The sequence below is a fragment of the Bos taurus genome, chromosome 12, assembly GCF_002263795.3.
Source record: "Bos taurus isolate L1 Dominette 01449 registration number 42190680 breed Hereford chromosome 12, ARS-UCD2.0, whole genome shotgun sequence".
In the NCBI taxonomy this organism is placed as follows: domain Eukaryota; kingdom Metazoa; phylum Chordata; class Mammalia; order Artiodactyla; family Bovidae; genus Bos; species Bos taurus.
Window position 1 is genome coordinate 46542570 of NC_037339.1, and position 27343 is coordinate 46569912.

At 39.2% G+C, this 27343-nt stretch overlaps 1 protein-coding gene across 3 annotated transcripts in view; it reads right to left on the reverse strand.

The window, feature by feature from the left end:
• The window catches only part of DACH1 (dachshund family transcription factor 1), a 478465-nt gene extending 472316 nt beyond the window's left edge, over nucleotides 1-6149 (reverse strand). For all 3 annotated transcript variants that reach the window (XM_025000109.2, XM_025000108.2, XM_059892257.1), the window contains exon 1: nucleotides 4851-6149. In XM_025000109.2, the coding sequence (XP_024855877.1) occupies nucleotides 4851-5689 (839 nt within the window). In that variant the 5' untranslated portion in view covers nucleotides 5690-6149. The remainder of the gene's footprint in view (nucleotides 1-4850) is intronic.
• Between the last annotated feature and the right edge of the window lie 21194 nt (nucleotides 6150-27343).

The following is a 27343-nucleotide window of genomic DNA, read 5'->3' on the forward strand; positions in this document are numbered from 1 at the left end:
AACAGCAAATGAGAAACAATAAAGCGTATTATGTTTTCGTATGCTAGTGAATCACACATGGTAAATCACCAAAGAGAAGAGTTATTTATGCTCAAATCCAGCCAAGACTTGAATCAATACTGGGTGTCACATCTCAGGAGGCTGAGGGAGGTAGTGAGGCAAAAAGAGAGTGGCTAATATTGGTCTCAATAATTTATACTCAATTTCCGTGATATGTGGTAGATTAAGCAAAAAAAAAAAAAGCAGATTTAGACTAATAAAATGAAGTTTAAAAATTCTGTCTTATATGTAAATGCAAAAATTTTATGCATGAAAACTCTGAAAATCAGCCTATTTTGCAGTTTATTTTACATAATACTTGAAGCTTCACAAAATAAAATAGTATATACAAATTAAGTGTCTCCCGGTATTAACTGTGGAACTCAGAAAGTAAACAAGCATGATCTTTATAACTATGTGCACTTTGTTACAATAATGAATATAATATTATTGGAGACTAACTCCAAGAGAAAAAAAAAAAGTAGGTTTTTAAAGATATTATCTAAATAACTCAAGAATTTGTATTTTGCAACATAATTTGATTAAATAAGGTAAACCCAAGGTTAGAATACTCTTAGATTTTATTTATGTATTAGCCATTAAACTGGAATTGACTAATATTTAAAAAGCGTTCAGAAATAAGTGATAAGACCAAGCAAACTTTCACGTTTTAGGTCTTATTCTTCTAATTATGCCATATTTTTTTTGAAATGTTATAAAACGAAACATTAGGCTTTATAGGAGCCATTAATCGACTGTAATACAAAACACTTCAAAAGCATAGTCTCTTTTCATTTGAAGTAATTTTTTTAATTTCTCTGTGCCAAGTATCATAATTATCTGTGAGAAGTGAGACTGTATTGTGTTGAAACTTTCTACACAGAGGCATAAAGGCATAACTCCGTGCCATGCAATGAAGGAAATGTTAAATAAATATTGCCATTTTCTGTTAAAAAAAAACTTCTGACAAAAAGAAGCAAGCCAAGAATTAGAAAATAGTTTATACTTCTTATACTAAACTTGCATTCATATATTACTACTGAACAAAAAAAGACATGTAAATTCTCTCAATTTGCTGTCCATAGATGGCTTTGACTTCTAAGACAAAAGAATACTGTCTATGAATAAATGTGTGATCAAACTAACTGGAATCTTTTCAAGTTAAAAACTCCACAAATCTAGGTCTATGTAGGACCCAAATCACAAGCTGGTTTGGAAGATCCTGAGACAAAATCATCTTCTGGTAATATTCAAAGAAAAATTCATTTTCGATAACAAAACAGAATCAAGTCACTTTTCATTACCTGAATTCACAGAAAATCGAATCCTAACCCAAACCTCCAAACAAGCAACTGACTCAGATAAACAGAGTCTTGACCATCTCCATAATTACTTTTCTCTTGTTGTTGTTGTTTAATGGTTACCAGTTAATTAAGTGACCTCTGTTGCAACAGCCATGTTCATGCAACTAATGTTTAGTTTAAAAATAATAACTGGAGGAAGCTGATCAAGGTCAGATTTTGTCCTTTGACAACTTTTAAATATATTTCCTTATATTTTCTTTCATGTTTTGAAACCCCTATTTTATTTAGCTTTACTATCAAGGAGGTGACAGTCTCTGTTTCATCTCCTTGTGGTAATGACAGATGGCTTCAACATTTATTCTAGTGCTCATAGATAGCACACTAATGCAATAGCCCCAAGCAAATTAAATGCACTCCGAGTTTTTTTTTTTTACTAACTTACTGAGCCACTTTGAGTAAGTTTATGAACCTTTCTTTAACATCACTTTGGTTCCTCAGATTTCCTGGTATCTAGATGCTATTAAAAGACATAGTAAGATATATATTCTATAAAAAGTTGAAAGTGCTAAGATTTGATGTTTCTTGCACACTATGTGTGTATTATTTCATACAGTTTGCCTTCTTGCACCGTTCTTCTTCTGCATAAATTATTCCTTTAGATAGTCTCTTAAGTAGCCAGAGGAGAAAGAAACAAGAATGAAAGAAATCAATATATATAGATGAATGAAAAAGGATCTTAATAGTAAGGGAACAAACTGGACTTGAATGAACAGGGTAATTTTAGTTTGGGAAATTCAAGATGAAAAATATTTTAGCTATTGCTTCCAATGTAAAGAAATAAGGCAATAACACTGGTAACTATCACTAAAAAGTAAGGCATCACAATGCAAACAGTGTATTTTGGTGAGAGTTCAGTGATAAGTTTTGTATCTTCTTAGTCAATGGCAGAATTAGGGAAACCTAGGAATATATCTGCAACTACACACCCCTTTTCAGTATTTACATGTTATTTAGGCTTGAGAAAGTCCTATAGTTGATAAAAAGATCAAAATGTAACAGTAAATCAACAAACTTACCACATTTAACCTCAAATGGAGTTCTGGAATAACACATTCCATTGTAAAGTATTAAAACTTTAGAGTACTGATAAGATATTTTTGAAGGGGTAAACAGTTTTACTGAATTTAACTTTTCTTGGTTCTGAAAGTTTTAACTCCAGAGCCTTTGTTAACCTCAGGGAAAAAAATAAATATTTAAAAATTCTTTCCTGGTAACTTTAAGAATATTCTCCAACCATATGGTGAGGACTTCAATTCCAAAACCTAAGCAGAAATTTTAGAAAAAACAAAAGCATCAAGGAAATAATTGTAAGAAGTGTAACACTACCTGTTTTAAATTTAGCATAACTTCGTAATCTTTGAAGCAGTTTTCTCCAGCAATTTTTTGTGTGTTATCTGAAATAGCCATTAATTATCTAGTACAGTGTGTGCTGTGAGAAACAGACAAAGAAGATTCAAGAGCAGAGTGGTTTGGTTACTAAAAGGAAAAAGAGCGCTTCACCAATTTACTGGATAGGTATTTTATCACAATCTTATTTTATCACAGTCTTATCTGAACTGGCTTCAGATTTCAACCAGCATTCTTTATAACAACTCCGTAACAATTTTCTGCCCTGATTTAAACAGCTTTAACAGCAGATTTTTGGCAAATATTTTATACTCTGTACACCCAATTGTCTCTGTAAATGATGTTTAGTGATCAAGATTCACCCTCAATCTTTACTGCCACCTGTCCATATTCTTGGGCACGCGCGCATACACACGCGCGTCTTCAGCGTTCACCAAAAAAGAGTAGAAACGAAGGTTCAAAATCTAGATAAACACTCATGCCCCCCATACAAAGAATGAAGTAAACACGGAAAAGAGTTTCTGGCTGGGTCAGGGTAGGACATTTACTGGATTGGAGTTGGAGCCTTTCTCGTGTTCCCAGGGCACTAACTAGCCAGAAGTCTTCCTCCAAGGAAGAAATAGCTAGGGGCTTTTCTACCCCGGTTTCTTTCTGGTCTAGTCCTGCGCCTCTCTCCTTCCCGCCTCAGTTTCCTTAGTTATACTAGGGGCACACATAAAAAGAAATAAAACTCCGTTCCTCCTCCCAATCTTTAAACTTATTTGGAGGGTACCGAAGTTTCCGCACAAATTTTGCGCGCAGTTCCCACGCGCTCACTTCGAGACTCCAACTTTCCCTGCTTTTTACTCGGCTTCTCTGAACTTCTCCCTCCGCAGCCAACGGTGGGGACAAGACGGTACAGTGAGAGTGGGTGGAAAGGATCACTTCTACCCCGAAACTGACAAGTTACCCCACTCCCGCCCCCTCTCGGTAGATCCTCCCCCAGTGAGCGTTCATTAGCATAAAACTGGTCCGGCCGGGCTCAGGGTCCCGTGGCCTCCAGGGTTCGCGCGCTTTGCGGGACCAGGGGAGCCACGGCACCGGTATTCAGGTCCACAGAGCATCCCAGAGCAAAACCTGCACCTGCTCATTGCGTGAGCTACTAACCTTAAAAAAAAAAAGAAAGGAAGGAAGGAAAGAACAGTTTGGAGAGAGAGCGAGACAGCCAACTGCTGTCTTCCCTCCCCATGTCTCCAGTTCAGCCTCCAAGAGTCCCAAGCACCCGGTCACCTCCCCCAACGGCAGGAACATTGCCGGTACCCTCGCGCCTGCCCCGGGCAAACGTACCCCTTTATCTTCTTTGCACACACACGCTCGCGCGCGCGCGCGCGCGGACACACGCACAGATGCGTGCACACACAGACCCCTCCCCTCCCCTCCGCAGGCTTGCCCTCGGGTCTTCAGGGCTGAACTCAATGTGAGTCCCCCGGGATTACTCTGGCCTCCCGGCCTCTGGGACCGTCCCCCTCCCGACCTCCAAGTGACCCACGTCCTAGGCTACCTCGCGGGGCGCTCACCCCTAGCGCGTCTTCCCGCTCCACGAACCCCGCGGGGCAGGGTTACGACCTCCCTCCGCCCCCAGGATCTAGCCCCACGTCTCCGAGCAGCCGGGCCGGTGCCCGGCGCCTCGGGGTGGAACCCGGGTCCGAGGGAGCGCGCAAACACTGGCAGCAGCGCTGAAAGCGTTCCCCAGACGTCCGCGCAGCCCAGGAAGGGCGCTGTGGCCCCTGGAATGGCACCATCCGCCTCCTACCCGCCCAGTCCGCCCCGAGACTTGGGGTTCCCGCCAGCCACATCTGTCGAACCCCCGCGTCCGGGCGAGCAAGGGGCGGACCCGGCCGGAAGAGCGCGATCTGGGCAGGGTGAGGTGCCAACTTCTCAGAAAGGTCGGGAGCGGCCAGCGAGCCCCGAGGAAAGGGAGCAGAGGGCCGCGCTCGACCGGGGCGCGCGGAGAGAACGGAGCCAGGCAGAGAGCGAGGGAAGGGCGAGGGGACCGGTTGGGCAGGGACCAAGGCGGCGGAGACTTCCCTCCCCACCCCCACCGTCCCCCTGGCTCTTTACCTGGCGTTGGTGCAGTCATTGTAGAGGGTCTCGAAGTCCTTTCTGGAGATGAGTTTGCAGCGGTTCACTCCGGGCTGGATGGCGCCCAGTCCCCTCAGGATGCGAACCTGCTCCACATTGCACACCACCGGCGTGATCTCCAGCCGCTTCAGCTTGGTGTAGACCGTGTGCAAGCCCCCCACCAAGTGCTTCAGGAACAGGTCGAAAGCCTGGGGCAGGCAGATCAGCTCGCAGCCCTCCACCGTGAAGGAAGCCACTTTGGCCCCCCTCAGATCCACCATTTTGCACTCATTATTCTGGGGGGTGTTTTCCACTGGGGACGGGGTCGAGTACACGGGTTTGCCGGGGAGGGGGCCGCAGCTGCTGCTACTGCTACTGCTGCTGCTGCTGCTGCTGCTGCTACTGCTACTGCTACTGCCGCCGCCGCCGGTGCTCGCGTTGATGGGGGTGCTGGAGGCGCCAACGCCGCCGCCGGCGCTGATGCTGCCGCCGCCGCCGCCGCCGCCGCCGCCCGCGGTCGCCAGGCTGGGGTTGCAGCCGCCGCCGCCGCCGCCTCCGTTGCCCGCGCTGCCGCCGCCGCCGCCGCCTCCGCTGCCCACGCCGCCGCCGCCGCCGGTGGAGGTGACTGTGCCCGCCGCCGCCGCCGCCGCCGCCGAAGCGATGGGCTCCGGCCGGAACAGAGTTGGCCCCGAGGACGCCGGGGGCCCGATGGACGGAGCCGGAGACGAGGTCGCAGAGGAGGTGGAGGTGGTGGTGCCGGAGGAGGAAGCAGACGTGGAGATCGGGGGTTGAGGGGGGACCAGCTGGGTCGGAGGGATCAAAGCCGCCGGCACTGCCATGGTCACATATAAGGGGGAAACAGAAGGAGGAGAAGCGAGGGGAAAAGTTGCCACACACACACCCCCGGGGAGGGCGAGGGAGGGAGAAAAGGGGGGAGGGAGAAGGAGCTAGGGGGCCACAACCACCACAACTCTGGGAGAGAAGAGAAGAGAAAGGGACAGAAGGGGGGAAAGGAGGTGAGGGTGAGAGAGCGAGCGAGCGCAAAAGGGGCGAGCGAGAGAGGCGCTCTGGAGAGAAACGCACAAAAGTGTCCCGCAAGTCGAAATGTGAGTCCTCTCCGGGGGCTGGGATCGGGGGTTGGTGGGGAGGGGGGGGGTCGGGCGGGGGCGGGAAGGGTCGGCTGTGGTTGTGTGGGTCCCGCTCTCTAGCACAAAGTTAAGGATGAAGGTGAAAAGGAGGAGGTTTGAAGGACTTGGGTTCTCCCTGGCAAGTACATTGATCAAAGATTGAGAGGGGAATGACAGAGAGAAAATGAGCTGAAAAGTGCAGGCTGCCGGCTGGACGAGTTGTTGTTGTCACACGGTGCAGAGGGGAGGAGCTCCGGAAACTTGAAATACCCTTTGAAGCCGCAAAAACCTCACTCACTAGTATTAACCCAAATTATCCAACCAGGAACTCGGAGCAGAGACTCCGAGAGCGCGAGACCCAGAGAAAGCGAGAGAGCGGGGGAAAAGGGCGGGGAGGGGGGAGAATAAGGAAAGAAACTATGGGAGGGACCGCGAGGAAAAGCCGAGACCCAGAAGTGGCGATCAGAAAGAGAGACCATCTACTTTTCTACTACCGTTAGATTGCATGTCTTAATATTACATTTCGTCTGAGAAGACTCGTAATTTTTTCCAAAACCGTCTAAGCAATCGCCTGCCAACTTAAAGAGGAGCCAGAGCGCTCCGAGCTCTCCTTCAAGGGATTTAGGATGTATCTTGGCTTTTTTTTTTTTTTTTTTTTGGCAAGAGACATAAATGAAAACACATCCCCTGACTTCATGATTATTAAGAAATTATTTTGAGGAAAATCCACATGAAGCAAAGCGTATGTTTTCTGTATCTGATTATTTTATCTGTCGACTCAACTATTTATTTGTTTAAAGGTAGTGAAAATTCCAGGAGAGTTTTCAATTTGGGGGGGGAAAGTCAGTCTGAAATAGCTTAAGAATCATGGAATGCTCTGTATTCAATTCTTTATTTCCTAATAGATTCTGGAAAGAAAGAAATGCTTGCTACAGAAATGTGGATGGTTCAGGATAACTTCACTTTCGCCCCAAAGGTCAGAAATGCCAATCATATGAAGAGAATTCGAAGAGATCAGGCATCCCTGAAGATTTAGAAAGTGGGGGAGGGGGTGAAGAAAGCCCTACTTTTTCTTACCTAAAACTCTATAAGTAATTAACCCGTCTTGCATAGACGCCAACCATCTTCTCGTCCTTTAAGACCTAAGGCTAGTTGCTAATGTGTTATTTGAATAAATATATATATATATCTATATATGTAGATATATAGATATATATATTCACATATATTTGAAGACTATCATTGTATTTTGGGAAAGTCCTTCTCAATTTGCAGAAATATGTTTTGTAAATAATGAACAAAAACAAAGCTCACTAGTTGACTTGTAAAGGCAGAAAGGGTAGCTATGCTTAAAAACATTGGGCTGAGTTTAGGGTCACTCTCTTCCTGTTTGCCTTCCTCTTTGCTTTTCTTCCCTTTTCTAACTTGTTGCATGGAAGTGCTATTTATTCAAAAAATTTGACCAATCTCTGATTTGAGCACAAGTCAAGTCTGTTCTCGGTTTATATCACTAGGAATCTTAAATAATTAGGCTTTAAACCTGTCTGCACATGTTCATTAACTTCACAAGATAGAAACAATGCTTTAGCATTTGACAGATTTCAAAAATAAACTATTAGCATCAGATTCACAGTTTAGTATTGAAATTATTATCACATTTCTTTTTATCTTTTTAATTCTTTAACCTTTTTGAAGTCTACTGTCAAAAGGTGTAGGAAATATTTATAGAGAAATAGGGCACTATTGACTAATTTGTCTAAGTTTATACTAAACTTTTGGGGATAAAGCAGTTATATCAGGAGGCTTTCCTGGGTCATAAGAATTCAAAAAATTGATTGTTGCTAAAAAGTAGATTAACTTCTATAAGATAGCTAAAGTGTATACAGTTGTTTTGCCTAGTTAGCCAATGTAGTTTGATATATTCAGAAATAATTTATATCAATTTTCACTCTTATCTGACTTCAGTTAAAAGTAGGGATTGGACATACATTACATAAATCAGAACACTTCTTTAAGTGTTTAAGCCTGTTTTGGGCAACAATGCCTTTTTTTTTTTAATTCCAAATGACTATGTTAATCAGTAGAGTTGAGAAAGAAGATATTAAGTCCTGAGAAACTAATTTTATTTTGGAATTGCATGCACAACTTAAACAAACTTGCTATAGTTTTTAAAATGCTAAACTAGTTTCTTCATTTTAAATTCTAGTCCTGCAAATGGAAAAAAATTGAAATTAAATGCCCCAAATCTGCTCTAAGTATTCTCATTTCTCACATTTCCTTAAACTGTCACTCACTCAATACCTGCCACTCTCAGAAGCCATGGACAGGGAGTAATGATAGCTGACCATGCCATAATCCCACCCAACATCAAAGCAAAGTCCAAATTTTCTGCAGGAAAACCTGTGTCTCCCAGCATGTGCTCCATTCAGAGGCAAGGCTTGGGGAGCTGGCCCCGACCTGAGTGGGAGCTTCCTCCCCCTCACCCCCATCTCAGGTCTCTGAAGTGGTTTTGTTTTTGTTTTTTAGGAACTACCACGTACCCCTTTGATCAAACAGTAGTATTAGAAAAGGCACATAATGCAAATTAAAATATTCAGGAAAGAAAACCCTAGAAAAAATTCAAATTTTTTCCTTTCCTGTTTTTTTTTTCTTTTTTTGAGAAATATTACCGATGATTAAGGCAAATGTTATTTCGTAACAGTAGATAAATCAACTGCACAGATTTCAAATTCCCACTCTTCATATCACATCTTTAGGTTTTCAAGCTTTTGTCTTGTTTGTTTATTGTTTTCCATCTCTGGTTGGTTCAAGTCCTCTCCTTCCATCTCCTCCTCTCCAACCTTCACTCGATTTGCATAAGCAAAACTCAAAGTACTGTAACTGATATTAGAAAATTCTCCCTGTGTGTTGTGAAGACGTATTGTGCTGAAATCAATAAGACTGTTTAAAATTCAAAGACCTGCAAATCGTTCTGTTTGTCCTTTGATAGGGCCTGTGCTGATTAAAATGCTACCAAGAAAGCTTAATTGCTGCACTAATTAAGAAGTCTTTAATTTCTTTCCTAGGATATCGTTTGAAGCCGAGCTTGTACCAGTTCAGGGAAGGTATTTTCTTCCCTCCCTCTGCCCCCTCCTGGCCCCTCCCTTCCCCTTCCCCCTCCTTCCGTGGCCCCGACGATATCCCTGTGAATGGAAACTAATAGAGAGAGTGGTCTCAAGGCTCACCATCTATTACTTAACAAAAATCGGCACAGAAGACAGAGTCCCCTGCAGTAGGAAATGCAGTTTTGAGAAGAGCTATAAGGTTGCAGGAGACAGTGAGGAAATACAGAGTAGCTGTTGCAGCAAAAGTCCCGGTGAATACCTGGGTGACAACAGGCACTTTAGCCTGAAGATGAGGGCATCCTATTTGGTTAAAAGGGACAGTGACAAGGAAATGCTTCTGTTGAAACAGGGAAACATAAAAATGTACTTTCAAATCTGTGGTTTAAAAACGAAGAATAAATCTGTAGAAAGGTGGACTTAGAATTGGGATTTGGTGAGTATCATTTTATTTTCTAAGTATAAAAACAGGAATTCTATGGGGATTCATTTTTGACCCTTTTTATAACCCAGGAAGGCAGAGCACTGTATTACATCCATTCCATCTTTATCTATTGACCTATTTTATTCACTGATTTCTCAAGTGGGGAAACTGACTAAATGATTTCACAAAGCTTTCTCTGTAATCAATAGTCATTTTTAAGGTTTATTCATGCTGCATTATAATTCTGGTAAATGACTGCAAAGTAGAAGATTGTAAGATAGATACAAATATTGACAAAGCCAGGATAAGTCATGTCTTTAAATCTTTAGGGCTTCAATATAGCAATTGATATAGTTAAGACTGAAAATGGGGATTTCATAGAATATAAAAATACTAAAATGATCGAGTAACTCTTAAAGGCAATACATATCTGAATGTTTCTTGAACATCTCAAAATTTCCTGAAAGCTTTAAGTATCCTCTCTTTACACATCACTAAATGAAACAGAAACAATTTAGGAATATGCAGAAAGGGGAACAAGAAAAGGCTCCCCGCAATTTTATTCTTTTATTTTTTCCCCAAGTTCAATTAGAAGCATGCACAGAAAAATACAGATGTATATTTCAGATAGATACTGAATTCCTTTCAGTGACAGGACAAGGAGATAACATGCTTAATAGATTCAAAGGGAGACTTACCATTCCAAGCACGACGTCACTCTAATTATGTTTACTCTAATTGAAAGCAAGGTTTTTTGGAATCTGAAATTACTTTCAGAATTTTTTTTTAAATAATGCAAGTGGATCAAATGTTGATCACAAGCATTTCAATCTTTCAAAATGTATTGGAAAATTAAATGAAAAGTGGAGTTTGGTACAAACAATGCCCCAGGGCAAAAAACAACTAACACTAGATTTTCCAGTCCAGCCATAACACAAATCAATTTGAGCACACTTCTATGGCCAGACTGCCAGATTGTTATGACTGCTAATTCACTCAATCAAAGAGTGCATTAGCACACCCGGCACAAATAGCTTTAACAATAGGGTGCACTTCTGAACAATTCTAAGATATAGCACAACGGAGAAGTAAAGAGTAAGATCATTTTTACATCTGCATATGTACTAATGGACCTCTTCCTCAATAGGAAAAAAAAAAATACAAACTTCAGGCAGAGGTTTATAAAACAGCTCTCCAAGTTTGGCAAATCTAGAAAGATAACAGGGTACCAGTAGTTGACTGACTTTGTTAAACGTTTCTCAGGAGAGAGTCCAAAATTGATGTTTGCCCTTCAGTAGTAAATCATTGAAGATGGAGAAATTATGCCAAGTAACTCTCTCAAGCCTTTTTAACTCAGTCACAGGGCCTTACCATCAGCTCATCAGATAAACCCTGACTACCTTAAGCAAAGACTTCTCTACTTTTACGCTTCCTGTCTCTGCTCTCCCCACTTGGGGTTCCAACTTCTGATTTAGAGTCTCACTTCTACAATCTCCCTCTTTTCCAGTTCCTACCTTTCCTCAAACAAGGAATAAGGCTTTTATCTCAAGGATAGTTCTCTAATCAGATGCAGAGAGCTTGGTGATAAATTACCTAAAGGACAGAAGGTGGGAAGCTGAACACGTTATAACTTGAAGCGCTCAAACTTTGTATTACAAACTTCCAGTCTTAATAAAGAAGTGGTTAAAATTATTATAAATAACTCAGACTTGTTTTTCAGCATGGAAATGCATGGGCCATATGTATGCTTACTGAATATATACAGTAATTACCCCGTCATATTCACATTTACCTAGATGTCAGAACCAAATGGCACAATTTGACACCACTGTTTCCTCCCTCAATCTTCTATCCTCACCCCCTTTTCTCCTGGTTCAGAATGAAGGGGACATGTGGCTAAAAATACTTAGCTGATTATGGAGCATATTGTAAGAAATCTCTAAACTCAAGTCGAGGGAGAAAAGGAGAATAGTTAGAGGAGCAAAGAGGAGAACAGTTACAAAGAAGAAAATCATCGTGGACTGGTTTTCCTTATTCCACACTGCACCATTCCTATGACAAGTAGTCAGCTCTGCATAATAATTTAGTTATACTCACCCATCACTACATCCAGCACTAAGCATCTAATTCCATCTGTGGTCTGTGGATTGGTATTAAGAGTTGTCCAGGCAAATATTTGATAATAATAATAAAGTGAGATCATTTTAGAGTTGGATTGTAAAAGGAAGCCACAACAAAAATAGTATAAATTGAGATTAATTCCCTTCATTTCTTAAATCAGGCCATGATAAGGATGGCAGACTGTACTGAAGGTCAAAAAGTCAGGCAGATATTTAAATCCCTGGTTTTCTAGGAAACATTGGACCTTCAATTGCACCTTTTCATATATGCATTTTCTAATTGTCATACTCCTTTCTCTTTAAAAAACCAAAAAGTCATTTTTCTCTAAAGAAGTTCAGTATTGGGACTCACTTGACATAGTTAGACAATAGTTGTACATAGTTGGAAATGGAGGTGGAAAGAAGTCATGTAGTGTAAATGCATGTTTAATTTAAAACATAAAATATGGTATAATTTGCAATGTTAGGAGAAATGTATTAAACTTGATTATAAAAGTTTATACTGATTCACTGCTTTTCTGAGATTGTTTGTACTTATTATCGTGGTCTTTTTCCTTTCTCTTTGCTTTATTAAATAAAAGAAGAGGTCATTGTCCAGCAAATAGCCTATAAAAATTGTTCTATTTGAAGTCAGAAATTTCAAGGATTGTTAAAAAAGAATAAACTGTTTATTTATTTATTGCCCTTCAGAACAAAGAGTTTTTTTTTTAAGTTGAAAGAATAACAATTGCCACCTTCCAGCTCAAGATCTTGTATGTCAAGTTTCAGCCTAGAGCAAATTTTTACAACAAGTTATAAACCCCCTGTAACAGAGGGTTTATTATAATGGAAGTGCTGACACAACCTTAACTATAGCGTTGTAAACGGCTATGCTATAATATCCATTAAGCAGAAAGAAAAATAAGCTGGCTGATCAATAATTTATACAAAGAGTACCAACTGCAGACATAATAACTGTAATGTTTGCAAAGCAATCTCTCTGCTCTCCAGGCCTAACAGTAAACGCAAACTAGCAACGCTGTTAATTTCCAACTCCTACAGATAAGAATACAAACAAATTACTTAAAATTATATTTTGCTCAACATTTAGCATGCCTCGATGGGATAAAATAAAATTTAATTATGATGCAACTTGTGCCGGATGCAAAGCTGTTTTGTTTTCCAGCACATTTTATTATGAAAGGACATTCATTTGGAACATCAATTATGGGGAAATAGTATGTTTCAGTGAGTTGACTTGGGTCAGGCAGGCTCTTCTAAGAGTTATTCAGACATGGAAACAGATTGACACTGTTTAACTTCAAAGAAAGTTACAGGGTTTTACAGAGCCACAACCTGAAATACAATCCTGCGAGCTCTGATCCGAGTCAACTGTCAGTAAAAACACACCTTGTTGTTAGAGTTCATGAGAAAAAAGAAGTTGGTTTAGAAAATGTGGCCATCATTAACAACCAGTGAATCCTGAAGTGCTCAATTAATGGCCAGCCTCCTTTGCGTAGAAGTGAGATGAGTCATTTCTACCTAAAAATGGTAGACCGTAAGATGTGAGCATTATCTTCTTTTCTGGAAAATTCTGAAAAATAGAATTTAGTGGACATCCATATTTGTTACCACTTTGCCTTTTGTAGTGTTTATGTAGATGTGTCATTTTGATCATTTTGTTTCTGTTGATGGCTTTTAAAGCAAGAAAAGAGGATTTGAGAAGAGTCGAAGCAGGGAATGGAATTGAAAGATCCCACAGTGCCCACAATGTACCTACTCAAGGCTGAACCGGACCATACATTTCTGAGGTTCACATATCCATCAGCCTTTTTGTCTGTTCATTTCCTGGGGGTGTGTGGAACCCAGTAGAATGAAGAGACTTTGCTATCAAAGTTGTAAAATGGTATATTACCCTGTGAGCAATTGCACTTGGAAAGGAACCAGTAATTTATATGAGAAGTGTTTAAGATTGCCTGCTCACTCAGTGATCCATGCCAGGTCAGTTCCAGTAATGCCAGAAAACAAAAGGAGGTGCACATCCCTGGGAAAAAGACACCTTATACGCCTTAAGAGCTCGTGAAGGGAAGCACTCAAATGCCATTTTCTCAAATGAACTGGTCATTACCATTTAAAATCCTGAGGGCTGTGAGACTGGGGAGGAGGGAAAGAATTTTTCTTTTGATTTAACAGGGCTCTGAAGTCCTAGTTTTTAAGGGGAAGGTGTTTTGTTGTGACTGTCTCAGCCCTGTGCTTTAGCAAAGGTTAAATCCTGACACAGAAGTGCATTTTCGAACAGCAGAATGGAAAAGGATGAACACAACTGCTCTGAGAATGTGCCTGGCCATCTGAAAAATATGCCAATGAACTTATTTACAAAACCAAAATAAACTCAGAAGCACAGAAAACAAATTATGGTTAACACAGGGGGTGGGAAGTGATGGAGGGGGAGAGATAAATTAGGAGTCTGGGGTTAAAATATATATGCTACATACATAAAATAGTAAACCACAAGGGCTTTCTGTAGAGTACAGTGAACTACACTCAATGTCTTATAATAACCTATAATGGAAAATAATCTGGAAAATGTATATATATATATATGCATGTATAATCACATCACTTTGCTGAACCCTTAAAACTAACACACATTGTAAATGAACTCTACTTCAATTATAAATAAAATAAAACATTCTTTCAGCTTAGGTGTTCAGTCGTGTCCAACTGTTTGTAACCCCATGGACCGCAGCACGCCAGGCCTCCCTGTCCATCATCATCTCCTGGAGTTTGCTCAGACTCATGTCCATTAAGTCGGTGAAGCCATCCAACCACCTCATCCTCTGTTGTCCCCTTCTCCTCCTGCCTTCAATCTTTCCCAGCATCAGGGTCTTTTCTAATAAGTCAATTATTCACATCAGGTGGCCAAAGTATTAGAGTTTCAGCTTCAGCATCAGTCCTTCCAATGACTATTCAGGACTGATTTCCTTTAGGACTGACTGGATTGATCTCACTGAAGTCCAAGGGACTCTCAAGATTCTTTTCCAACACCACAATTCAAAAGCATCAGTTCTTCAGCACTCAGCTTCCTTTATGGTCCAACTCTCACATCCATACATGACTACTGGAAAAACCATAGCTTTGACTACATGGACGTTTGTCGGCAAAGTAATGTCTCTGCTCTTTAATATGCTCTCTAGGTTTGTCAAAGCTTTTCTTCCAAGGAGCAAACATCTTTTAATTTCATGGCTACAGTCACCATCTGCAGTGATTTTGGAACCTAAGAAAATAAAGTCTGTCACTATTTCCATTGTTTCCCCATCTATTTGCCATGAAGTGTTGGGACTGGATGCCATGATCTTCATTTTTTGAATGTTGAGTTTTAATACTTCAATTATAAGTAAAATAAAATATTCTTATACTTCAATAAAGACTAAATAAAATTTAGATATTAACTGTTAAAAATTACCAGCACAGAGAGTAATACATGCTCTGCTAATAATATCTATGCCAGGTTCTGAGTTGTTATTATTAATTTTTTGTTTGACTTGGTTATCTCATATCAACCCCTATATCCACCAGTTTACTGAAGAGGACTGTGGGACACTGGAAGAGTGCTGTATAAAAACTAGTTTCTGGGAATTCTTCACAGGCCTCCTTATTCTGGTGTAACATAATCAAAGTATGGACTCTGAGTATACTGACATCGAGGGAGAGGGTTGCATCACTGCCATCCTCAGTCTCAAGCTTTCCCCATATGTTATAAAAGCATTTTAGTTTTTGAACCAAAGTTCAATTCATTCACATGCCCAGCATAACCCCACTTGAGTGTTTAAAGAAGGAAGTAGGAGAACAATCATTTCCTATATAAGTCAGAATTTATAATTCATTGATTTGCTCAAGACTCAGCACATCCAGGAATCTTTGCAGATAATAACTATCACTGTGCATTCTGATGGGTAAGGCAATTATATTAGGCTTTTACACTTGTTGATATGTTTCTCTTCAGGTGGTCTCAAGTCATTCCCATTCTTTTCAGATAGAGAATATAATGCTTGGCCCTTGCTGGGTGCTCAATAAAAGTCAGCTGGGTAATTAAAACTGCTTCTACATTATGCCACTCGTTTCCTTTGTCCCCAAATTGTGTAAACTGCTCATTCCCCAAATCCTATATCATTTGATTCAGACCAGGATATTGAAGACTCACAAAATTTAGTTATGCTCATTTCTGTTCTAACATGCCATCAAGTTAGAAAAATTCTTGAGGCAAAAAGCTAGAAATGCTAATAAATTGGGTTTCAAAGAGCTGGGAAAGATAATCTTAGTCCTGTAACAAAGGTTTGCATCTGAGCCCCATAAAGAACATCTTTTTTTAGTCATTCAGGAGTCATTGAGGAGTCTTCATCAAGACTGAAAATATAAATGAAAATATACTCTAAAGGGGGCTTCTCTGGTGGCTCAAATGATAAAGAATCTGCCTGCAATGCAGAAGACCTGGGTTTGATTTATAGGTCAGGAAGATCTCCTGGAGAAGAGAATGGCAACCCACTACAGTATTCTTGCCTTGAATATCCCACGGACAGAGGAACCTGGCAGGATACAGTTCATAGGGTCGCAAAGAGACACGACTAACATTTTCTTTTTTCTTTATACTCTGAAGCGTTGCTACAGATGATGAGAAAAAGTAAGTTCGTGTGTGAAACTCTGCTTCCCATATGTGAGTAAGCACAGAGTGTAAGCAATTATTTGTATGTTTTTTTTTTTTTAACACTGCCATCACTTTAATATTCTTAACAAAACTCACTTATTTTTTAATATAGGTCACTGAGGATGTAAGAAGAAAAAGATATTCATGCTGATCAGAATTTCGTATTATTATCTCAGTTGCATCTTTTGACTATCATTGCATCATTGAAATTTTGTGTTAGGGGAGTCTGCAAATCCTTGGATTACAGAATTTATCACATCATTTCCTCTTCCAGTGACCATGGTTTCCTCTTCCAGAAACCATCACAGATGGTTCTCTGTTTCTCCTCTCAGAGCTCGGAGGCAACCTCAGAACTTTCCCAGTATGGGGAGCCTCTCACCCGCAGCCCGCTGTACCCATCTGTGATCTTGCAAAAGAGGAAGCTGACAATTAACAAAATATGAGAGCTTCCCTTTATACTCACAGGAATTGAGGCTTAAGACAGGTATAAGATTCAAATCCTCATTGTTTTTTCCCCTAGCTATCCTTGAAGGAGACTACTGTGATGTAAGCAGAGGAAAAAATTTTTTTTCATTTCATGTATAAGGGAACTGAGACAATAATAGACCGACCTTTGGATCTAGACCAATGCTTCTCTACCTATTTCTGTCACCTATATAACGCATTTCTATAAGGTCTAATAGAGCCATGAAATGTGTTCTCAGTGGGTGCTTGGATGTGCTTATGCGCTTCAATGCATCATGATTAGAAGGGAGACTTCTAAAAAGGAATTGGAGAAATACTGGAATTTTGAAGCTCTGAAATACTGGAGAAATACTGTTGTTTTAGGAACAAGATTTTAGGATCTTGAGAAATACTTAACCAGTACATGATATTAGAAAGTTAGTCAAACTGCAAAAGCCCTGGGGTTCCTTGGTTTTTGTGACTACCCCTGGTTTCCTTAGGTTAGACACGGCATCATGCATGCCTACTCAGTTGCTAACTTGCGTCTGTCTGACTTTGCAACCCCATAAACTGTAGCCCTTCAGGCTCCTCTGTCCATGGACTTTCCCAGGCAAGAATACTGGAGTGGGTTGCCATCTCCTTCTCCAGAGGATCTTTGCAGCCCAGGGATCAAACCCATGTCTCCTGCACTGGCAGGTGGGTTCTTTACCACTGAGCCACCTGGAAAGCCCCAGAATATGGCAGCATCCACCAATGAAACTGGCTTGCTGAAGTGCTTTGCAGAATCAGCCATTAAACTGGCAGCTGATCTTGTAAATACACTACTTTTCTGTAGTATCTTACCAGACTTGGTTTGCTTTTCCGCAGAGGACTAGACAGCCTCTTTCTCTTATCCTTTTTTTAAATCCTGATTTCAGAAAGGTCACTCTGCTTTTCCAAAAGATGATTCAAGGATCACTCACAAGCAATTCCCAACAGAGCAATACCATGCCCTCCTGCTGCCCCATTTAAATTGTCTAAACTGCAGGGCTTTTTCATTTACTCTCCCTTTAGAGTGAAGCTGCAAAGCTGAGAAGACTTGAATGGCCTTATATCTTCAAAGAAGTGCCTTGAGCTCTGGAATGCCACAGAGTGGGAGAAACCACCGAACACCAGGAAATGTCAACAATGTGACAGGAACGCCTGGGCAGGTGATTAGGGCCTTACTTTAGGTATTTTCTAGAACAAGACTACCAACACAGTTGAATAAGAAATGGGTCTTTTTTCCGACAGAAACTAACTGATTTTGAAACACATTGTTAACAGTGCGTGCATAAATTTAAGGACACACTTTGCAGGTAATTCTTTATTATACTTTGATATTAAGTGATTTGATTGATATATTAATAACTATTACTAAAGAAAAATTAAAATTTACAAAAATATGAATTTCGGTCCTAATGTCAATAGAAAGCTCTGGACTTTGACCACATAAATCATTAAAAAAGACATAAGATCAAACTAATTTTAATAGCTAAGCTCATTTACATTTATTGGTGGTCTATTTCAAGCTTATCTTAAAGGAGAACTAAATTGTTCCCAAACACTATATGCCAAGAGTAGCATTTACAAGTTTAGTTACTTCTGAGCACAGAATATGAAAACACAGAATTAATAATTATAATTGATAAACTTCATTGTAAATATAGTAGGTATTTTTCAGTAACTAAACAATGCATTTTTCAGTAACTAAACGATGCATTCAGTAACTAAACAAAAGTATTTTATATGCAAATATAAAGAAATGAACTCCTGTCTTCAATGTTGATTTTAATCTTAATATTTAGAAATAATCATCATCAGTTTCTTGATAACTTTTCTTAATCAGAATGTCCTCATAAATCTACTACTTGCTGAATATCCAAAAGAAGCCTCCAATCAGGAACAGTCAAAAGCAAATACACAAAGTGATGTTTATACATACTGGATTTATGTGTGCTAATTTGATTAGCCATCATAAACCATAAGACATTCAAAATCAACAACAAACAATGCTGTATTTAAAGTCCTCTAACTATGAACTGTACTTACACTGTTCAGTTTTAAAGATCATATTTTCTATGAAAAGATACTTATATTTTTATAGGGTGATAATCTCATATTACAATATGATCAATAAAATGTCTTTTCATAGTTATTTAGACACACAAAAACAGTTTCAAGGAATTTCTTTACAACACCCGTGCACACATGCCTATTTTCAGAATTTTCAAAACAGCAATTACTTCCTTAGATTTATAGCCTATAACCCATAGCAGTTTGGTATCCAAAGCTGAAATACTTTTTGTTTCTATGTAAGTGATTTTAATCTAAAAAGCACTTAATAATCATAACAACACAGCAAAAGTTTGTTTCATAAACACTTTATTATCAACCTTTGTTTTCTGATACAATGCTTTAAAAATACCCTCTGTTGTATAAAGGACATTGTTGCAAAAAGGCAGTTCAAAACTTGTCCTTCCCTTCCTTTCATTGATCTGTTGCCTCTTAGGTAATATGAACAGCTGTCTCCAGCTCACCCACAGGCAAGCTGAACATAATAATAAGGTTGTGTTACTGGCCTGTATCTATGAATGATTATACAGTGGGTGCCAATTCTTTTCCATTAAAGATAAGGTAACAAAGATACCGTAGAGAAGTAGGCTGGTTAACAAAAACAAGGGAGTGCTTTCTGACTTTAAGATTTAGTTATTTCTCAGTAACCACAGAGTTTCTCTTTCAGTTGGGTTTCCAATAAGGTGAAGGTGCCCTCTGTAGGAGACTCCCAGTAAATGCTTTTTCTTTATATTTGGTTGACAGTGTACAAGCGTTCCCTCCCATTTTCCAGTTTATAAACAAACACAGTATCTGTGCTAACAAGTATGAGCTCTTTATAAATCTTAGAGGGAAATTAGTATAAAGCCTGCAATCAATTATGCAAATCTAATGCCTTTCCAGAATGAGAGAAATCGGACACTAAAAGAGTTGTACAGCACACAGTGGTGTTGGCTATTTACTGACATCATGGTGTGTAATAGAGTGGATGCTATAAATTCAGAGGAGTTGCTGAAAGCAGGAAGACAGAAGGTCTTTCTTGGCATAGTTGAGTGAATAGTGGATCTAAACAGAAGAATCCACGTGCGGAAAGACACATTCGCCACCTAATAAATACACCTCCCCAAAAGGTCTTCTTATCTTCCCTTCTTATAAAGGTTACCATAATGCAGATTCATTATCAGTCCCACTGGGCAGCATATAGCTCAGTAAGAAATTGCTTTTGTTAGCATGCTCCTAGAAAGAGATTAGCTGTTTCACCAGATCTCTTGGGGCTCTTTGAAATTTGGGGAATTCTCTCTGTAATTTAAAATGGAAGTTAAAGCCAATGTGAATAGACTAGGGAAAATCTCACAAATTAAACCTCTCCATCTGGAAGTTTCTTCATTACTCATTGCAAAAGTACAGGCTGAATCACTTTTGGTCCAGGTAGGAGAAAGTTTACCAGCTATGATGCAATTACGTATACACTAATGCTTTCAGAATTATGCATTTCATTTGCAAAGAAAAAGCCTAAAATTTAAATTCAGAGCAACAATTTGGATTTAATTTTCAGTTTTTATTCACTTTGCATATTGCTTAAAGTTTATCACTAAAGTGATCTATTTATACTTTTCTGGACTATGACTTTAGCCCCTGTGGAATGTGTGTAGGAGAGGCTGGTATCACCTGTATTATAAATTAGAGGATGGACAGGTGGGGAATATCTGCCTCCTTTTACTTACCCGACGGCATTTGTCCTTCAGTATCATTTCAAGCATCCCCTTCTCATAGATCCTGGGTCCATACCTCAACTGACTGGCACTGGGTCCATACATCAACTTGAGCAATAACACTTACGGAGAGATTACTATAGCCTGGCACTCTGATAAACATTTTATATACATTATTTAATCCTTGCAGTACATGAGACTGGTAGGCAATTACTATTATCCCAAAGAAAACATAAGGACACTGAGGCTTGAGAGGTCGAATTACTTGTCCAGTCTATCCCAGGATCTGCTTTCTCTCCCACTACGATACACTTTCTTCTGAATCTCACTTATTTTCCCACCTGACTGTCTTTCACACACTCAACTTACTTGCATCTCCGGCTTCCTAACACAACTGTCTGATGAGTCCCCAGCCAGGACTCTCACAGAAATCTGCTGTCCCTCTGGATGATCGAGCATTACTAAAGATGCTCCCACAGCTATGCAGATTGGTATCCTTAATTACTCATGACTCTTAGATGCCAGCTTTCAATTTAAGCTAGTTTATCCAGAAAGGGTTCTGAGTAAGCTCACATCATGTTAATAGGAGGTCAGGGCTCCCGTTGGTCTCAGAGATGAAGAGCCAGAGAAGAAAATCCCACCTCATAGCATGTCTGACCACTAAAGACACATTTTTTTCTAGATGCCTTCCTCAGTTTCTCAGTCTGGCTTCTTCCATATAGCTGAACTCATGGTGCCTAGTGGCTACCATGCCCAGTGCTTCTGATACTCTACCAGAGGATGGACTGAGTTTGGCTTTCCTGATCCCTAAGGTCAGAAATCCAAGACAGGGCTCTGATTGGATCTTCTTGGAGAAGTTATATTCTGGATGAAAGAATTTGTCAAGGGCAGTATTAGATAGTGGTTAAGAATGTAATGATTCATGGAATCGCTAGGAGACAGACACAACTGAGCGACTGCACCGAACTGAACTGAACTGAAGAATGTATGGGGTGTAAAGTAACACAGCTAGAATTCAAAACCCAGTCTGTGTGTGACGCAGGACCAGTTTACATTCTGTGTCTCAATTTTCTTATCTGAACAAAAGGAGATAATAATTGTACCTACTTCATTGCATTTTTATGATAATTAAATAAGTTAGCTTAAAAAAAAAAAAACTTTGACTATAGTGCCTGTTGTTTAGTGGCTAAACAACAGTGACTCTTTATGACCCCATGGACTGCAGCACACCAGGCTTCCCTGTCCTTCACTATCTCCTGGAGCTTGCTCAAACTCATGTCCATTGAGTCTGTGATGCCATCCAACCATCTCATCCTCTGTTGTCCCCTTCTCCTTCTGCCCTCAATCTTTCCCGGCATCAGGGTCTTTTCCAATGAGTCAGCTCTTCCCATCAGGTACGATGGGAAGTATCAGAGCTTCAGTTTTAGTATCAGTCCTTCTAATGAATATTCAAGGTTGATGCCCTTTGGGATTGACTGGTTTGATCTCTTTGCTATCCAAGGGCCTCTCAAGAGTCTTCTCGGGAACCACTCTATAAGTATTATTTGAGAGCATCAATGTATTAGTTATCACTGATTGTTCAGGTCTTGAGGTTGAGAAAAATATCCACTCACAGTTGACTCACTGTAGCCAAATAGGAAGAGTAAATTAAAAGCATTGAAACTCCCTCATTTGAGGGATATGTTGAGTGTGAGGGCTGGGAATTTTTCTAGAAGGGGGACATTTTCCTAGAAGAAAGGCTGAGAAGTGCTAGACAAACAAATCATCAGATGCCAACTATACAATTATGAAAAATATATCATCTCCTGTACCAATGAAAGGCCATCAACAATCCTTTTGTGTGCCCTTGATTAACTCCATGTCTTCTTTCCTTCAGTGATAATTCTAAAACTTTTTCTAATGCTAAACCTTTTACTCCTCATGTTGTTGTTTTAGTTGCTAAGTCGTGTCCAACTCTTTTGTGATACTATGGACGATAGCCCACCAGGCTTCTCTGTCCATGGGATTTTCCAGGCAAGAATAATGGAGTGGGTTGCCATGCTCTCCTCCAGGGGATCTTTCTGGTCCAGGATTAGAACTGTGTCTCCTGCACTGGCAGGCAGGTTCTTTACCACTGAGCCATCATGGAAGACTTATTGCTCATGTACTCAATCTATATTCTCTAATGATAGTCCTTTTGGTGTAACAGGAAATTCATGATTGTCAAGTCCTCACCTTTTCTTGCTTGGATGCAGCTAGAGCCCTCTGCTGACCCCGTTTTCCAATATTGCCCTTCATCCATCTACAGTATTTTCTGATCCATACTGAAACTTCAATAGATCTTCCAGATAAATTTGGTCATGCAGTCCATAGACTTAAAACTCTTCAATGACATTTCTTGCCTTTCAAAACAAAGTCCAAGATAGTACTGAGCCTGACCTAGAAACCCTCTTTTCCTCTCCTGTTTTGTATTTGAATATTCTCATGTGTGATTTTTATTTTAGAAAGTTTAAAGTACTGAATTTGTAAATTAAATCATGCTATTCCTATGGTTAAAAATACTTCCATTGCTTCTTATTAGACTTTGAATAGCACTCTGTTCTCTCTTGATAGTGTTTTTCATAACTTTTAATATTTTTAAAGTTTTAAAGATTGTTAACTTCTTTATTGTGTAACTGTATTTACTAGTAATAAATTCTTTTCTCACATTTCTATTTTATACTTTACTCTGTTCTCTAGTGGAGTGATTACATATAGAAGGTATACAATATTCATTGAATGATAAATAGCCTACTATATATAATATGTATATTCTGTGTTATTTCATATGTCTTGTTTTTGTTTATGAGTACTTCTTCCAGAATATATTTGCTTAGCTAACTCTTTCTCTCCCTTCAGGAAAACTCTCTAAGAAAGATTCTGTAAACCTGCAAACAAGCAAATTATCTTACATCTATGCTGTTGCATTTTACTTTATATCCTTTTCTATATCTCTATTTTATTATTATTATTAAAATTATTATTATTATTTGTGTGTCTGTCTTCATTAATGACAAGGAATGGGTCTCAATCATATTCTAATCATCTCTTAACATGATGCTTAACATATCACAATCCTCAAATTGAAATTTGCTTTATGATACAGATTAATTTCCACCTGAATGATAAATCTTGGATGAATAAAATATTAAAGGATAAATGATCTAAATAGTATTCTTCCTCTTCTTTGATAACTTTCTTAATAATTTGAGCCTAAATGCTTTTCTTATCATTTATTTTATATACTATTTAGTTACTAATTCAATGTCTTATGAAATATACTAATACCATTACCTTCAACTACTATTTTCACCTTGGACAGTGTAGATTTCTAATGGATTTTATCTCATTTTTTCACCCCATCAGCTAGAGAATAGATGTAGCTGATGGGGTGAAAAAATAATAAATAAAATGGAAAATGCACACATGCATATAACAACTATGTGTTCATTTGATTCAATCTGGATAAATTTTAAGTACATATAAATTTAGAGACATTTAGAGTAGCTGGTCTACTATTATAGTTAACTTTTCTTCATAACAGTAAAACCCAGAACTTTGTGACTCAAAAAAACTCACAATTTCATTTATTTTTGTGTTTTTATGGGACTGCTGGGATGGTACTTTTGGTCTGGGTCAGCTCAGCTGGGTTGTATGGTCTACAGCAACTTCTGTAGATGTCTGGTAATGAGCAAATTAGTTCAGCTATGATTTTCCCAGGCAGTTGTCTTAGCTGTGAGTATTGTACATTTTAACTGATGGACATATGCAAAACATTCTCTAGGTAGGACTGAATTCTGTCTCTCAAATTCACATGTTGAAGTCTCAACACCCAATGCGACAGTATTTGGAGACAGAGCATCTAGGAGGTAATTAAGATTAAGTGAATCATTAGGGTGTGATCTTAACCTGATAGGATTGGTCACCTTAAAAGAAGAGGAAGAGAGAGAGAGAGGAAAGGCTATGTGAGGATACAGCAAGGAGGCAAGTGTATACACCAGGAAGGAAGGTCTCCCTAGACGCCAAGCTTCTGGCACCTTGAACTTGGACTTCTCAGCCTCCAGAACTGTAAGAAACAAATTTCTGTTGTTTAAGCCACCCAGTCTATGATATTTTGTTATGGCAATCTGAGCAGACTAAGACACTAGGTATATACCTAGAAGCAGACTTGCATGATTGTAGGGTGTCCACATTTTCAAATTATTAGGTAGGGTCAGGCTGTTTTCCAAATAATTATATCAATTTACATTCCAAAAGTTGTTCTACATCTGTCATAATACCTGATAATATGAAATTTTGGCAGCCAGGTGGATATGAAATGGTGAATAACTGCAGTTTTAATTTACATTTCCATTTTACTAAGATTGAGATTTTTCTGATTTATTAGTTGGGCTTTTGAGCTTTCTTCTTTTGTCAAGTGTCTGGTCTTTTGTCCTTTAAGAATTGTACCATTTATGGTTTTCTTTTTGATGCATATAATTTATATATTCTGAATGCTAATCCTTTGGCAGTTGTATGTATTGAAAACTTATTTCCCTCAGTCTATGACTTGTATTTTCTTTGGGACAGTTTTTGATGAACATTCTTCATTTTAATGTAGTCAAATGTATATCCTTTTTCTTTACAGATTTCTCTTTTTGTGTCTTGCATACAAGATTTTTGCTATGCCAAGAACACAAAATTATTCTTGATTTTTCTAAAATTTTATTTTTCTTTTATACATTTAAGGCTTTTTAGTACAGTGGAAACAGATAAGTTTCTCAGCAGAGATAAAGAGGTGAGGAGAGATTGGCAAAGGGTGTTGCTACTGGCATCTAATGAATTGAGGTCAGAGATGCTTTCAAAAATACTACCATGAAGAGGTTACCTTCTCACAGCAAAGTATTATCCAGGCCAAATATCAATAGGGCTGAGATTGAGAAATCCTTAGAGTAATGGTGTCTGTAACTCAACTTTAGTCATTATTCTTTTTTAAAACATTTTATTTATCTTTATTTTGGGCTGTGCTGGGTCTTCATTGCTGCATGTGGGTTTTCTCTGGTTGTGGTGAGAGGGGCTACTCTCTAGTCGTGGTGCGTGAGCCTCTCATTGCAGTGGTTTCTCTTGTTGCAGAGCACAGGCTCTAGGGCATGGGAGCCTCAGAATTTGCAGGACACGAGCTCAGTGGCCGTGGCACATGGGCTTAGTTGCTCCAATATGTGGGATCCTCTAGGACCAGGGATCTGACCAGCGCTCCCTGCATTGCAAGGTGGACTCTTTACTGGACCACTAAGGAAGCCCCTAACAAGTATTCTTACATATTTTATGTGTGCTTAAAAAGGAAGTATACAACTGTGAGCATAATTGGTTTCTGTGCTCTATGTACCTTGTTAATGTTGTGGTTCAGTTTTCATAATCTTACCGATGTTTTGACTATATGATTTATTATTAAGAAAATTGTACTGAAATCACCCATTTTCTGGATTAGTCTAGTTCTTATAGTTCTGTGATGTCTTGCTTTAAACACTTTGAGGTCTGTTGTTAGGTGATATAAGATGAGAATTCTATCTTTCTGGTGATTTGTAATGCTTATTATTTTCTCTGCTAATACATATTTCCTCAAGTCTATTTTGTCTAATATATCTTTATAAACACATCTTATCTTTAAAATTTGTTTAGTATTCATCAGTTATAATATTTATAATCCATTTATTTTATCTTTTCAGGACTGTTATCTTTTAGTGTGTCTCTGTAGACACTATGGAGCTGCTGACTTTGTCCCTTTTTTCCTTCCTGTTTTTCTCTTCCTTTCTCTCTCTTTCCTTCTGTTAGCAATTGATATGTTTTTTAATTGCAATAAAATACATATACTATAAAATTTATCATTCTAACTATTTTTAAGTGCATACCCTGTGGCTCACTGGTGAAGAATCTTCCTGGCAATGCAAGAGAGGCAGGAGACACAGGTTTGACCCCTGAGTCAGGAAGATCCTCTGGCGGAGGAAATGGCAACCCACTCCAGTATTCCTACCTGGAAAATCCCACGGACAGAGGATCCTGGTTGTGTACAGTCATAGGGTGGCAAAGAGTTACACAAGGCTGAGCACACATATGCACACATGCACACACAGTCACTTTAATTATATGTATATTTTCATATGTCAGATCTCTAGAACTTTTTCATCTTGCAAAACTGAAACAGTTCTCCATTTCCCCTTTCCTCAACCTCTGGTAACCACATTGCCCTTTGTTTCTTCAGACACCTCATCTAGGTCAATTCATTTGGTATTTGTCTTTTTGCGAATGGCTTATTCCACTTAGCATAATGTCTTCAAGATTCATCCATGTTGTAGTATATGACAGAACTTATTTATTTTTTGAGGGTGAATAATATTTCATTGTATGTATATTCCACATTTTCTTTTTTTCTGAGAGAATATATTTATTATTATTTTAAATAAAAAATTTCCCAAAGTCTTTGTTATGTACTTCTGTACAAATAGCACTTCAATATGGAGGGGATGCTAAATAGTTTCAAACAGATGGAAGTGAAACATATTTGGAAAATGTAAGTTCAGGTTTTGTAACAGACACCATTCCCTATATGTGATAGACAAGTCATGCTTAATAATCTTCTTTTAAGTCTTGATCAATTATTTTTAAAAATTTTATTGGTGTATACTTGCTTTTCAATATTGTATTAGTTTTTGCCATGCTGCTAAGCTGCTAAGTCACTTAAGTCATGTCCGACTCTGTGTGACCCCACAGACGGCAGCCCACCAGGCTCAGCCATCCCTGGGATTCTCCAGGC